General features: G+C 35.7%; 2 protein-coding genes across 2 annotated transcripts; both read left to right on the forward strand.

The window, feature by feature from the left end:
• The first annotated feature begins 955 nt into the window (after positions 1-955).
• Positions 956-6,224, forward strand: LOC120331590 (heparan sulfate glucosamine 3-O-sulfotransferase 6-like). The gene is made up of 5 exons (XM_039398687.2): positions 956-1,326; positions 1,849-1,907; positions 2,728-2,894; positions 3,341-3,515; positions 4,104-6,224. The coding sequence occupies exons 1-5, from the start codon at positions 1,197-1,199 to the stop codon at positions 4,608-4,610; spliced, it is 1,038 nt and encodes a 345-aa protein (XP_039254621.2). The 5' UTR covers positions 956-1,196; the 3' UTR covers positions 4,611-6,224.
• Positions 6,225-12,224: 6,000 nt separating this feature from the next.
• On the forward strand, positions 12,225-16,278 carry LOC120331591 (uncharacterized). Its single transcript, XM_039398688.2, has 4 exons — positions 12,225-12,654; positions 13,365-13,409; positions 14,330-14,392; positions 15,512-16,278. Exons 1-4 carry the CDS (start codon positions 12,570-12,572, stop codon positions 15,685-15,687), a joined length of 369 nt encoding a protein of 122 aa, XP_039254622.1. The 5' UTR covers positions 12,225-12,569; the 3' UTR covers positions 15,688-16,278.
• Positions 16,279-16,526: the final 248 nt, after the last annotated feature.

Raw genomic sequence — 16,526 nt, forward strand, 5'->3', positions numbered from 1 at the left:
GTTCTCACTACTACACATCAACGGGACATACTAATTTGCGTTCGATTTCGGCAGGGTTGACTTTTAAAAATTCGAATCTCGTAAACGAAGTCCACTTTATGCAAATGGTGAACGTCAAAAATCTTAAAAAGTTATATAGAATCATATTTGCACAAAAATGTTCGAGTGATAATCCATTTTTAAAGTTACTTGTTATTCTTTTGTTCTCTCAGTCAATCTCAGGCACTATAACATAATAATAACTAGCTGAGAAGCGTATCCTGCAATGCAATTGATCAATGTTTGTTCCGGAAATAAGTAGGATCTTAAGTTGAATTGCGCACACCCGTTTACGCCGAAATAATGACAAAAGGAAACAACTTGAACACAGATAAACGGCGACGCAAAATTCATTCAGCATGTAACAGGATGTCGTGCGTTGTGTTATGTTTTGACGTGCGTCTGTTGTTTGATTTAGTGCAGTACGTATTAGCACCATCACATCTTATAAGGAGTAGGCGATCAACATTGTTTTTATCAAGTCATACTATTTATACAATTGAATAAAACTATTTTATCTAGGCCTCAGTGGTTTTCAAAATTTTGAGCCGCGCCCCCCTTTTAGAATTTGTCAAGTCTCGCAGCCCACCTCAAAAAATAACTATAGCCAACAATAAGCTACAAATTACAGATGTCCAAAATGAGGAAAAGTTATTATACAAAAAGGAACGGGCAGGATTAAATCTAACAAATATGCATATTTCTGATTAGCTTCACACCACATAAAATAAACACCTCTGCCACCTCCATTGTGGGGCACTCTTCACCGTTTCAGAACCGCTACAAGAGATTTACAAGTAAAAGTCGTTTTATGCTATTCTGTATCTATTGCGGAAGACGAGGAGTAAGATGTTTGTACATATTAAGAGATTCTTATTCATTGCACGTGCAAAATGCATCTTTGCATCTCGAGACGTTAGCAAAACGCTTCCCTAGTAAATATGCATGTTTCATTATAAATAAGACTGACAGCAAGTATTTGATGGTGTTGGGGAACCTTTAAAATAAATTGCAAATCAATCGTTAGTGTTACACACAGGAAAGCGTCTTCCGTTCGCTTTTATAAATGTCACGTGAGATCGAGCCTTATTTCGTGACCCATCAACTTCAAATCTCTTTGGAGTGAAGAGATCTGTTTTATTTCGCAGATTGCAATCATGATGAAAGGAAATATTTTAAAGCTTTGCCTGTTCTGCCTTATTTCAGTTATATTTTATGAATTGAGGCATTTCAACGTAGTTACTTTGACTTTTGAGCAACGTGATGGAAAAAGTGATCGAAGAGCAGGTGAACTATTTCCTATGCAAATGCATTTTATCTATCATGTAAATTAGAAGATAGTTGCAGCATCTACATAGCATGCCGAGATATCATGATATTATTTACAGATAGATTCGTATTTTATTTCAAGATTTCGATGTAGTTTATGTGTTGAAATATTATTAGTGTGGGTATTCTACCATTCTCATTTTAAATCTGATAAAGGATAATTGAAGAATCCAGCTATCCAAGAGCCCAACAATTTGTCCCATGTCTGCTTGTACTGATAATAAGTATATTTTGTTTATACAGGGTGTCCATGAAGTTCTATTCTTTTTTTCAAATTGCAAAGGAAATTTATCGATACCTTATATTGTTTTGGCCCTCACATATGTATTAAATTACTGATTAAAAAACAAGAAACCTGGTTAAGATATACTAAGAACTACTTCATAACAAAATTGAAATTGTAAAGGGAATTTATTAACAATCTGTATATCATTATAAAACTGAAATTGAGGCTGAATCTCTAAATCTCTTTATCTTCAGATAAACATTCAACAAGAAACAGTGAATGGATCCAAGCAATAATCCTCAATACGGAAAAGGTAAGCATTCGATTTCATTATTGAAATATCATGTCACTTTATTACTTTTGTAACATTGACATTCTTATGTCAATTCCGTATAAAATTGATATAATTTCTATTTTGTTTTGTCATCTTAAGAATGCGGCGCAGAATTGAGCAGCGGTTGAATTTTTGTATGCGTGTGTGTCTGCGTATTCAGTTTTCATGCATTTCTGTTTGTGACCTTATTATCGAACAGTCGATCGCGAGCTATTTTAAAGGTGTTGGTCGATCGCGGTCGAAAGCAGGTCGGCCACCCCTGCTTTATTATAAGCATGCAAATAAAAAAAGCATTTAATAAAACTTCACAAGCCTATACATGCAAAATTTGGCGCTTTAGAAGTGTGTGTACCAATATGAACGTAACTTATTTTGTTCGCCTACTTTACATCAAGTTTTATATTCACTTGGCTAACACAGACAGTCCCTGAACTCGTAATAGAACTAAAATATACTCAATCGGAAAGATTAGAGAAAATCGGAATAAAATTATGGCCTAATCCTGATACGTATTTGCCCTGGTATATATATTACGGAAGTATCCAAAAATTTTTGGTATGCGCGAGAGTGTCATGTGACGGAAATGACTCATTATTGGATTAAACACATGGAAAGTTTTCGCTTGCGCTCCAATCCTTATTTTAAATAAAGCGTTCTTCCTTTTCCATACTCGCAATTAGAAAGATTAAGAGTCATAGTCCAATTTGTACTCAACATGTGAATCTGGAAAGCTCAAAAAAAAAATAAAAATACAGTTTGTGATCCTTACTAAATTAATTTATCACAAATGATCAAACAGGCCGAACAACGAGAACATCGCTGCCCCGACGTTATTGGAATAGGAGTACAAAAATGCGGTACTCGAGCAGTGCACAATTTTTTGCAATTTCATCCTTATATCAGAGCGTTGAAGTACGAAAGTCATTTTTTCGATCAAAATAAGATTGAGGGATTGGATTATTACAGGTGATATTTCATTAATATTTAATATTCATTATTTGTAATGCCTGATAGATATTCAACACAATGTTGAACTCTGGATAAATTTGCTATTTTTTGTTGGGTCGACTGCCCGCAACGTATGCAACCGGTTCTAAGTTGTTTGTACCTAAGATGAAAGAAGCAGATAGAAGATTATTAGTTTGATTTTTTTTCAAAATTGAGTTCGATGGGACAATATACGTCACCAACGGTTTTGCTATCATATTTCAAGAAAAGCACTTCATATTTCGTTTTGCTTACTGATATTTCAGCAAACTTGGTAATCTCACATCTTACTATACTAGTACCGATGTACCTACCTCCATGTCTAAATACAGAATGTCCATAAAGTCCCTTCACAATTTCAATTAACTATGACTTAACAAATAAGCAATTTACCAACGATTTTAGAATTTTGACACCATTTTCAGGCAAATTTTACCCACAGCTGCAGATCATGAACTAGTGATGGAAAAAACACCGGCATACTTTCGCACACTGCCTGACAATCTACCTCAAATAATGCATCAACTGATGCCAAATTTAAAAATAATTATCATTCTATGCAATCCAACACGACGGGCCCTATCAGGATTTGTCATGGCGGTGAGTTCTTGGAAGAAGAACACAAGATTTTTGGGCAACAAAAATGAGCCACGAAAGCAAAACAAACGATTTTGAATTTCAATCCAATACAATGCAGTGTTTTTTGTTTTCGTGGCTCATTTTTGTTGCCCAAAAATTCTTGTGGCCCATTAACTTTTTATTACAAGGGGAAAACTACAAGAAAAATCAGGACCTTTCTGCAAAAATTTCAACGTTCATAATTAGAATGGAAATTACCACTTAGTCGCAGAAAACAGCATCGTCATTGATTGCTGTTACAATCAAAACTAACTATTGTGACATAAATAAAACTAGCAATTTTTAATTGTTCTGTGACCGAGCAGTGGGCCACGACCCACTGGTTGAGAACCAGTGTTGTTTTGATGGAAGGCAGTCAGCACATAGAGTGAGTAAAAAGTAACTCTTCCCAAATCAGTCTAAAAGTCACATCTAGTTTCAGTGAGTTTTACCCAACTAATCAGTTTTAATGTCGTTTTTTTCTTCACTAATGATTCAATTTCTTTCTTGATCCGTTTAAGTATACAAAAACATTTATAAACTTATTCTGATGGCGGTTATTTTTTACAGCAAACTAGGAACAACAAGTCTGAAAACTTCGATTCATATGTTAAGGGCGTTTCACTAAAAAATTTGTCAGAAAATGCGAACAAAGTACAGCCACAACATATTTATAGAGGGATATATCATGCAAACATGGGTAGATGGATTAATGAGTTTCCTGATTCTCATTTTATCATCAATGGAGAGGATTTTTTAGTAAATCCTGGACTAGTGATAGAAGAATTGCAAGATTTTCTTAAAATTCCGAAACTGCTGCGCCGAGAGGATTTTTTTCGAAACGAAACAACTGGTTTATTCTGCGTTAAAAAATGGTGGGAAAAGGAAATGGTTTCTGAAAATTGGAGCGAAAAATCAAACGTGGATTCTTGCTTATTACATAAAGGCATGACTCGATCTAAAGTCGCTTTACCTCATTTTTCAATGTCGAATAATACCAGACAAGTCTTGAATGCCTTTTACAGACCACACAACGAAATTTTATACAAAATGTTAGGAAGAAATTTCGGATGGTAACGTTATCTTTGAGTTGTTCATTTCAGCTTTTAATCTACTACATTAGGGATGTGCAACCTTTAAATCAGGAGGGCCAGATACAAATAACTGGGTAAAACCTCGGGCCTCACTTTTATCAAACATATGCTATATGGTAGTTGCAGGCACTAAAATGTTGGCTATTGATCTTATCACATGGGTTGTTCGCACAAGTTGTGCAAACATTGTAAAGTCATAGGCATAGATAAATTGGACTCAAGTCTAGGTTTCGCAATGCAAAGGGATTGGAATTACTTTCACGTACCAAATTAAACTAAATTGAAAACTCGTTTCGGGAGCTGCACATCATTCGAAATTGGCACAAACTAAATTGAAAACTCGTTTCGGGAGCTGCACATCATTCGAAATTGGCACTCCTCCGCGAGGCGCATAAATTTTCCTTGGGGGCCGCATTCGGCCTGCGGACCTCCGGTTGCATACCCCTATACTGCATAATATAGGCTACCTAACTTTTATGTCGATTGAATGGTCAAATTTTGACAAACTTGCAACGAAAATTATATAAGTTTCAACCAAAAAATGTGCTCATCATGTTTTAGTTAAAGATGTTAAGACAAGTTGTAAAAGCTGTGAGACTGCAAGTCTCAATTCTATGAAATGAGCGTATGGAAAATCCATGTGTTATATCTTTGTAGAAAATATTCGAAATTTTCAGTTGTCCGTTTATTTGGTTAGACTATACTAAAAATGGAAGACCTTTTCCGTGGCATTGAGAGGTTCTGACTTTGGATTTAGAGGCAAACTGCGTTTTTATTGAATTCCCAAATTTTACAAAAAATGATATTCAAATTTACACATAAATGTGAAAAAACGAGGTGCAAGTCGAGAACGTGGTAAAGTTTCATTATTTTATTTTGGAAATTAGCGTTTTCATTACGTTTCATATTCTCGCGAAGCCGCCTAAATCTTTCGAAATGTTACAGTAATACAAACTTGGTGATTTACCGGGTGGTGATACGTCGCTTAATACTCATCTCCCCATACATAAATAATAGCAAAAATACAATACCGATTTAAATACTTTTTTTATAATCGATGAATATAATCAATGAATATTTGATAACGTTATAACAAAACTACACTTTATTTACAATAGCACATTAACGGGGTATATAGTTTTTATTTATCTGAAGTAGTTTTTGTTCGTGATATCTCTAAATTGTGTAACGGCTTCATATATGAAAGAATGGAAAGCCAAATTATATACTCGTTGTTAACTCGGCGGGCTATTACAATCGAAATAAAATTGCTATTGGCGATGGAAGTCCGAAAATTGTGGAGCGTAATTTACAATCACTCAGCAAAGCTCGACTGGACGATCGGTTGATTTAGGACATCTCTTTGGTCGATTTTACTTATCGAAAAGCGTATATTTCGCTGATATGATCCATGGACGTTTCTTACTGGACTATCTGCCCTAGCGGGCTCAAGCTCGGAAGTACGTTTAACATCGCTCCAGAAGTGTGTGTACCAATATGGAGGTAACTAATTTTGTTCGCCTACTTTACATAAAGTTGTGTAAAGGAACTGGAACCTATGGGTAGGGGTTATATTCACGTGGCCAACCCATACAGTCCCCGACCAAAGACCAAAATAAGGAAAATCGGAATGAAATTATGGCCTAACCTCAACCTGGTACACAGACTACGGGAGTACTCAAATTGTATACTCGTTGTTAACATCTAGCGGCAAGCTATTATATTCGAAAGAAGATCGCTATTGGTGATGAAAGTCCCAAAATTGTGGAGCGTAATTTACACACGTGTTCAGCAAAGTTTGACCGAACTATCGGCTGATTTAAGATATCGCTTGGTTGGTTTTACTATCGACGAGCGTATATTTCACCGGTATACGTATGACCAATGGACGTTTCTTACCGGACTTGCTGCCGTAACATGAAGACCACGCTCGATTATGAAGTATGGAAATATAACTGCAATACCTCTTGGTTTCAACACAATTGAATTGTATATTTCATGACATGACGTAAAAAGTGACGTGTTTCAAGGGAGCTCTCTCTGGCGCCCAATGCGTATAGCTAGGTTTTATACCGATTGCTCCGTATGTTGGGTGAGCGAACACGTACTACTTCTTTTATCAATACCTTTCCATCTAAAATCTGTACGTTTCAAACCTTACTCTAGGTTTTGTTCGCTTTCCCGATTCTATAATCAGTTACTTTTACTTTTGTTTTTATCTATTTTTTTTTTATCGTCTATTGCTAATTATGGAGTCGAAATAAACTTATACATATACTTATACATATACATGTTAAAAAACAAGGATCGAGTTGTTTGCGATGGATCACTTACTTCACTTTCGTTAATTGTAATGAAGCCTTACCGAAACGATATATATAGTAATAGCAAAATACCGGCAATCGAGCCTCGCGCATTGTTGATATATGTGATTTTAATATATCTGTTGATATCATCGTTGATATTGTTGATGAATCTCTTCACCTGAGCCCACATGAGACGAAACGTCTGGCCCCGAATGTTCATGTGCCGAAACGTCTGTAAGTCGATATCGACATGACAGGAACCTCGCTTGTAGTCCTGACGTATCGCAATAACGATCATTCTGGAGACGAACTGTACATATAGGATACAATTTACCTATTTATCCCGAGGAAGGGGAAGTCGATAAGGCGGCTAATTCAAGTGGCGAACACGGCCTCTCGTCCTGTTATCAGTTCATGTCCGGTGTAGGATTAGTCAGCTAGTTATTTGTTTTAGATGCATGAACTTGAGGGTAGAAGAAGCCGTAACTGACCAGCGCGTACGTGAAACTCCCTGCGTAGAGGGAATCCGTTCGTACATAACTATCTCCGCGTGTGATACGAACCTGCGAACCCACGCAGGGCAGAGGTGCGAAGGCGAGCGGAGTCTTAACGCTTAGACGATGTGCCACGTCGCCGAGTCATATGGGTCGTTATCGATCATTGCTCTCTTGTATTAACAGAAGCATGTCAGTAGCCGTGCCCATTTCTAGTTTATCGTAGTATATACATATTTATACTTCTGTTGTCATATATACAGTATAGTGTTGCTGCCACAACTAAGTCATAAGGGTTTCAACACATCTTATGAGGTTTGGAAGTATAAAACAAACACATCGATGAAATTACTACAGAGTCAATATACTTAAACAGAAAACAAAAATGTCCTCTAATACAATACAATAAAGTTCGGGATCTTGTACGAAGTCCCGCCACCAATGCAAAAGTGTGAGATTTGCGAGAAAACACCCTCGCCGCGTTTCAATATAACAAATTAGTAATTATGCTGTCAGGGTTAGGGATTGGTTTAGGAATGATTTTGAAAATTTGAATTTCCAGCGCAATTAGCATTCCTAGCCCTCACCCTAACCCTAAGTGGATAAATACTATTTTTTTCGAGCGGTTGCAGGGGTGTTTTTTGACAAAAGATCTAAATTTCAAAGCACAAATCTACGTCCGTTGGTAAGACAAATATACGATAAGTAGGGTTCAACGCCCGTTCGTTTTGCTGGTTTCTATTCTATCCCTTCATCGGCGTCCATCATGCCATCATTGAATGAAATGAGATCCTTCGAATCTGAATTATTAATTTTGCACAAAAGATAATTCCTTCTGCTCCTTGAATAGTCTATTAGTAGTAAAATTCAACGACTCTTGAGAGACTCTTTTCAGTTAGCTATTGGAGTAGATTAATATTTATTGCGGTCATTTTCAAGCGTCAAAGAAGGATTTGACAGTAGGCTTACCATATGTATGAAACTAAAAACCGGGACAGTGCGGATTTGACAAACCTTGGTTCGATTCCTAGACTTCTTATATATACTAATCATATGAAAACAGACACTTTCTTTTCGGCATTTTGAATAATTTATCGGCAGTACAGTCGACGTTATATTTTAAATTGAATCATAACATATAACGATGATTACGACATAAAAATATAGTAATTCTAGCTCTGTCACTAAACTGGTGAAGTGAGTGTCAAATCCGTGATATATTGACTGTATTAATTTTAAATATTTATGACTGCCATATTGCATGTCCGGGACATTTAAGTATACCGGGCGGGACGCAGGGACAGCTTTTCAAAACCGTGACTGTCTCGGCTAAACCAAGACGTATGGTAAGCCTGAGTTTGCTAGTTACTTTGCGAAGTCAAATATTTTTTTTTGTATTTTATTTTAGCACATTCCACGCTGCCCACATATTTGACAATTATCTTACTGAGTTGAAAACACATTTCGATTCCGGGGATTTCCAATATGAGGTAATCCTCGCCCACGAGTTGTTTACTTTGTAAGGAGAATCTATAAATGGAAAATTTCGCTGAAATGAAAACAATGGCACAGTTAAAATAGTTTTATTCCTCACTTGCTGGTCACTAGTTACAGTTAATATTAGCTAAATATCGTATTCATTTTGTATATTTGCAACAAAATTGATTATGCTATGCAGTTAAAAATTCAATTTTTAGAATAAGCTACATTTATCGCAACTTAACAATTATATCTAGTTGGTGATTGATTTGTCATCGTACGAAGAATTTATGTATCTTAAATTACCGGGTAAATTTACGGTATTTTTGATAGCCTAGGTCTCTGAATGGAATGCTGATTGACCGAAGAATGCCGGCTTTATTTTGAGAAACAACGTGCGCGCACAAACAATGGACTCCTTGAATGAAGAAAGTCTCCTCATAGTATATGTAACGTGACAGAAATCAAAACACCGCCCCACATTCTGACAAATATATCACAGTTAATCTGTCTATTCACGGCATATCAACATTCGCAATATTTGTTGAAATACTTTGGAAAATTTAGGAATTACTATGCAGTTCTTTCTTACCAAGATTTACACTGTTTGAGGCATTTTGTGGTTAGATTATCTCGTATACTTGTACTGTAGAACTATCAAACAAGTCTTATTTCGAACCATGGTTGCCGTGTTTTAGGTACTCCAGAAAATAAACGCAAGTTCGCCGCAAAATTGAAATATACACGGAAAGAAAGAAAGGAATCGTGCAAACCCCAACTCAAGCGAACTTTAATGAAATTACTAAAGAACTATTTCTGTGCAGGTGTCAAGTACGTATTTGTAACCCGCGATCCATGAATGTATGATATGACAACTACTAGGTACTTCTTGTCGCCTTTTATATTTTAATTATGACAGATGGCTGTGTACTAGACACACAAGCAAAGGTATCTTGATAGCAACACCACCAAAATTCTTTTTGCATGCCAGTGAATATTATACAAGCTTACTGCTATGAAAATATCTGCCATTGATCAGATAAACTTAGCTTTGTTTTATTTTTTTGGGGAAAAAGACGCGCGTTTTGTGTTTTCACACAGTTGTAAAATTTAGGCGCTTGATCAGCCAAGCTAATCTATCGTATTCAGGGTAAGCGCGCCGCTTAGTTGTTATCCATATGTCCACGAGAGACCGTTGTACATGAATTAACTATTTGAGCGTCACTGCAATGTCGCACGCAAACGGCGAATTATTTGTCTGAAGTATCCTAACTGACAGATATGGTATTTAGTCGCTTATTTGATACAATCTTGAGTAAATTAGTTACAGCAGACGTAGTTAAAACATTTAAATTACAGACTAGCATGGTGATGTTATATTCTTTGATCGGGGCGTGCAGAATTAACGAATATATCGGTTTTTGCTTATTCACATACTTTGGCAAGCTAGGTAGCTCACTAAAATTGAAACTGCGACGAAACAGCTATAGAAAGGCAACGTTTCCGATATCTTCAAATTTTTGGTTCTCAAGCTAAACTTTCAAATTCGTTCTGCGTATATTATTTTATTACAAGGCGGTTAATCATGGCGGGTCGCTGATTACCCATGATTTATTTTTTCATCGTATTCATAACATGCCGTCGTGTTATTTGCTTCATCGAATACGACGTTCAAAGCAAATGAGAATTTCACTTTACTAAAGTATACCTTCAGCAAAAACTTTACAACCGAACGAGCAATAATATTGGAATTCAGTAAACAATAAAGGGTCTTAACAAATATTTACTTTTTGGAATTGATACCTTATCACAGTATCGACGAGGCGAATACAGCTTGGACGTTAATAATAAATACCAGATAAAACTCTGATCATGGTTTCGTTTTAGAGCTAAACATTTTGTGTAAGAAGAGGATAAGATTTTAATAATGCAGTTGATCTCCATTGTAAGAAGCTGTATGTAGAGCAGCCTTAAAAGCCAGTAGACAGTAGTAAAAGTAGATTCCAAACTCTAAAACGTTTAATTTTTTTAATTAAATTACATTTTTTAAACTTGGGTGTCGCCTCTCGATAGCCAGTTTTTGTTCCCCGCGACTTCCCTTCCCCAGTAAAACTGTGTAATTATCATTTTCTCGTTCGTGTGTTAGACTGTCATAACGTGTTGTATTATGTGTATTTCGCAAACTTATGCACGAACTAATTCGTTATTTTCATTGCTTTTTGTCCAAAGTTTCATAATTATATGCCACTCAAGAACATATATTCAAGTCTAGTTCACATGCAGTCATAGACTGTAACCATAAATCTACTCTGTCTTTCGCATTGGGCTCCTCATATTTATGTTTTAATTACAAAAAAGAGTGGGACTTGAAATAGGCGGCATTTACCTATATTTCAACGTAAATCAAACAATTCTGCTCACCCAGGATAAAATTAAACATGAATATTTAAATAACGTTTTATAAGGAAATACGCTACAATTCAGATTAAACTCGAAGTTATTTATGAACTAGTATTTAATTTTACATGATAAATTAGAATAAATTTTAATATTTTTTTCGGGTGTATTTGTGCAGCGAAAGGCTAAATGGGATGGGTTTCATTTATTTGGTTAAGACTAATAATATTCTAACGGGTGTGGTTCGTCAATGCCTCTTTGACAAGAAAAGCCGAAAGCCTAATACACGCATCGACGCGAAAGAAATCATTACACTAGTCTTGTATGATCTGTGTTAGGCTTCCAAGTAGAGATAAGAGATACGTGCAGAATAACATTTGTTATTCATATATTTTTCTAACGAAATAGCGCGAATTATTCCCTCTTTATTGTAAATTTTTATGTCGCGGAGTGTGTTACAGCAGATATACATCGAACTATACCATTGTTTTGATCACATTTTTGCTCGTTTGAGGCCCTTTTATCCCACACAAGTTTGCTAGGAAAGGCTCAACTAAATACCGTAGAATTGAAAGCACCCAACCAATAGAGTCGATAGGGAGATATCGCAGAATTCATTCGCACACTGGTCTGACTTAATGAAACAAATGTTAAAAACACCCTTGATCCACTTAATCTATTTCTAATTTGTTGATACTAGGCCTTCGTGTGCTTGTGTCGGTCCAGTTTATTTATTTTCAAGTTACAGATACTATGATCTTGTATGAAATCGTCATTATAATTATAATATACATAGACAGTGATGTGATAGACTGATTTTGTATGGGACACTGTTGCCCAAGTTTCTCCTTAAAATCTGCGTTAACAATGTTGCTATTGTTGGTTTTTGATTAAGTGTTCTCGTATTGAGGTTATAGTTATTAAACGGGCCCGCACATGATATTGTCGCCCAATGTAGTTTCATCAATGTAGCCGTGAATGCGGGTTAAAGATTTCCAAAATTATTTCCTGACAAAATCATTTTGTTCTAAAGAAATGATTAAGTAATAACTTAACTGATCTTATTTATTCACTATTTTACTGTCCGTACGAAAACAACTTCATTGTTGTTTATCTCACTGATTGTGTGTACAAATTGAAAACTGGCCCGACAATGGCTAATTTCGTCTATTCTGATAATATAGTTCTTAACGATTTCCATCACTTATAGATAATATCCATCTAATATTTTTAAATTTACAGTTTATTATTTATTTTTCCAAAGAAATGGGACCTGCACGACAGTCAAAGTCGTTATTTATTCTTAAAGTTGTTGCGATTTGGTTGACATCACTTTATAATGAATGTCAAGGTAAGATTTGCTCACAATTGAAATAAATTTTAAAAACTCAAACAATAAACTTGTCATGGTCTGATTATACAAATTGGCGGCATGTTTTGATCCTCAAAAATCAAACTGTAGAATTGAAACATGTCATTTTGTTTGATCATAGCAAGGACACGGGTGTTCACTCATCCTCTCTGAGGAAAGCTAAACCCGCGGACCCCTGGGGATCCGTGATGACTGCACCCCCGTACGCAACAATATAAAAAGAGTCTGATCGACCGTTAGGGATTGGTTTCAATCAAAAAAGCCATTGCATCTTTTTGGTTGAGCGTCGAGGACAAATACCAGTATACATTGATGTCAAAAAACAACAATTAAAATGATATTGTCTTTTGCAACGACCTACATGTGCGGGGCAGCTTTTCAGCTTTTACCAATATGATGACAAAATACAGTTCGAAACTTGGGGGACCGTCAAAAATAATATTTACAAACAAGAGGTTTGCAGCCCAAAAAGTTTGGGAAACTCTAAGCTACAGGACTGTATAAATCTGAAAAAAAAAAAAAAAAAAAAAACGTTTCAAATTATATAGAGTTTTCCTAAATACACATTTGCTATTTATATATGAAAAACAAATGACGATGCTCAATATATAATTTTATAATAAAGGTTTGATTTATAACATTTCCGAACATTTTCAAAATGTAAATAAATCATGCAATTTGCTTTTTAGGTGAGTCAATAACCTCTGCCAACGAATCCGACAATACAACAACAGGTTAGTTCTAAAAGTCATTTTTAATACGTTAATAATATATGCGAAGTACCACTGTAAATTAAGTGCCAAAAGATAATATTAAGATATTTTGAAATTACTAATATTCGAAGCCTATATATACCTGACATCCATCTATATCATCGGCTTTCAACCAGGGTTCCGCGGCACCCTGCGGTATCGCCGTTACAGCCCGAAGGTGGTTCCGCGTTACAGCCCAAAGGTTTCTTCAGCGAGTTCCCATTCAAATCCGAAAGTTTATATTAATATGTTTCTTTTTTTAAATGTAATCAAATTCCGATTTGGTTGATGTAAGTATGTTGATAGGTATTTTTCTGTCTGTCTGTCCGTCTGTTAGATGCATGCGATATCTCACGAAAGCGAGGTCGAATCTGCTCCGATTCTGCATGTGCATTCATCATATCTCGGACCAGAAGCCAATCGATTTTGGATGAATTATGTCCTATAATTAGTGAGTTATTAATTAATTAGTGATGGAGCACGCAATGTCGCTATTAAGTCAGAGCGAAAGATACACGCCGCTAGATCGATAAGTCGGGGGTCTCCTATCGCTATCTCGTTGAGAGTGTTGTTTGTGCATAGAAACGTGGTCTTGTAATAATCCCGAATTGCGAATGTGGTATCGATTTCCCGGAAATAACACCGCTTTGTTTATTTACCTGGAAAATGAAAATGTACGACAAACTTTGGTATTTATGAATTGGGTTGCGCGAGACTAATTCCCCATCCCGTGCCTTTATGGTAGTGTATGCGTGTAATGAAAGAATGCTGTAGCGGGAATAAATAAGACTATACTATGCAGTCTTGTTGCACACGAACAAAATGTATTTACAACAAATTGCTTGTTCGGGAAGCCTGCTTTTGATCAGACGAAACGTTACAGAAATACATTTGTGTTTAAGGTGATGTAACAACGTCACAGTTGGAGGGATCCGGAATGCAAGATTACTCAACAACAGTTAAAGGTTGGTTTTTGATATATATATATATATATATATATATATATAAATTTTGCTGTTGATGTCGAATTCAGACTTGTTCTTGAAATGTCGCAATAACCAGAGAACCCGCTTCTCTTTTTTATAGCTGTAATTTTGACATGTTTTATGATGTGAGGGAACCTGTTGTTAGTGAATGCAATACAAAGTGAGTTAGAGTTCTCACAATTTCGATTCCCATATTGTTATAGATTTACACTGAAATTAACGCGCCGTCATTTGTTGCAATTTTGTGTAAAGGTTTATTCTTGTGAGCGAGACACGAAGTTATTCGTTATATGTCCTAAAACACAAAGAGACTTTATGGTCTGAAGATGCTATGTTATCCGCTTGTTTTGCTCGCAGACCTAAATTTGTGTCGACGTTTTAGACCAGGGCTGCACTGATTATGGCCAGCAGGTAACATGTGGTCCGTAGAAGAATTATGTGCGGCCCCCTGTCCTTGGAAAAGTTGTGAAAACTTTTTTCTACAAACAAATTTATATTTATTTCACATCTAAACTGTGAATTGTAAACTACTATTATTGTGTTTTTCATATCTGGTTCACTATTATATATTAACTGGTAATGAGTTTGGTTCGGTCATTTTACTTGGTCTGTTTTTACCTTTTCATCTAATATATTTATTTAACAATAACAATATTTAATTAAGATGGAATATTTCACATCAACGCGGCCCTTCGCAAAAAATATTTTCTGAATGCGGCCCCTTCAAAAAAAAAAACATTACCCGTCTCTGTTCTAAACCTATAACATACACGATAATTCGGAGATAAAAAATAAATAAACAAATCATATATGTTGTTATACGCGAGAACGGATAAATTAAATGTCATGTGAGAGTAAATCTTGTTATTAATATTATTAATAGAATCATCAAACTAGGAAATAAAAAACATGTAAAGGACTCATATATCTTCTGCCGCCTACAAGGTGCCGCTCGTGGCGTCTGCTCCTATGACCCTCTTCTACGCCCGCTTCTGATCACAAGACATCTCATTCGAGATCTTAATCATTAATCATCACTAGCACAATTAAATGTCATAAATAATTAGCGATTGTTAACTACGTTATATTTTTTTACAGTAATACCAGAGGGACCAAACTACGGTGGAATAATCATAGGAACGTTATTTGCAATCGCTGGAATTATAATCATAATAGCATTCATATATATGCTGAGCAGAAAGACGAGATTACAAAGAGAAGAAATTCCATCATTTAACAATCCGATTACTTTTGATGACGACTCGACTCTTTGAGATGACTTAATTAAAAAACCAACATTGACACGGAGCACGCATGGTCATGTGTCAAAAATGTATGATAAATAATGAGTTTTCAGGAGGTACATTTGCAAAAAATAAGCTTGACGACTTCATGTTTAGCTACAATTGTAATAAATGACATCTCAAACTTCAAGACTTTCGTGACGATCCGTGGCCCCTAACTCTCAGCACTCTGTGATCCTCAACAAAAAATAGCGAAAGAATAAATGCAATGCGGTTGAGGAACAAACAATTCACAATGAATTTACTTTAAATTAATTTAGTCATCACGAATGGTAGTGAGGGGATTCGCTTGTGCCTCTCCCACCACGAACCCTTCCGTGACCCCTGAGATGTTCAAATTTCCAGATTCAGAAATCATTTCTTATATGAAATTTCACGTCTAAATAATTTATAAATTCCAAATAATAACGACTCCAATTTTTTACAACTGAAACGTAGAATATTGAGCTCATGAAAATATTTTTAAATCGACTTTAAAAACAGGTAATACTTGTTTTATTTTATATTAATTGTTAACACAATATTATGCAATAAATACTTAAATAAGAGATGATAAATATTCATGTTTATTGTGTCAAAGCAGCTTCTCTTTTTACAAAATATTCGTCAGCGTTATTGAGCTAACACGAGCTTTTGGGACAAAGTAATGGTTTTTCAGCATCTGATCCATCTTTGAGCATTTGGAATCGATTGGCCCAGCCTGCATCGATCAAGCCTAACTGTCTACACTGCTTTCACTTGTGCGGGGTAAGAATAAAACCAACCAACTCCTAAGGACCTAAGCTTTGTGCATTTCTGGACCATGAGGT

This window comes from Styela clava, chromosome 6 (genome assembly GCF_964204865.1).
Source record: "Styela clava chromosome 6, kaStyClav1.hap1.2, whole genome shotgun sequence".
In the NCBI taxonomy this organism is placed as follows: domain Eukaryota; kingdom Metazoa; phylum Chordata; class Ascidiacea; order Stolidobranchia; family Styelidae; genus Styela; species Styela clava.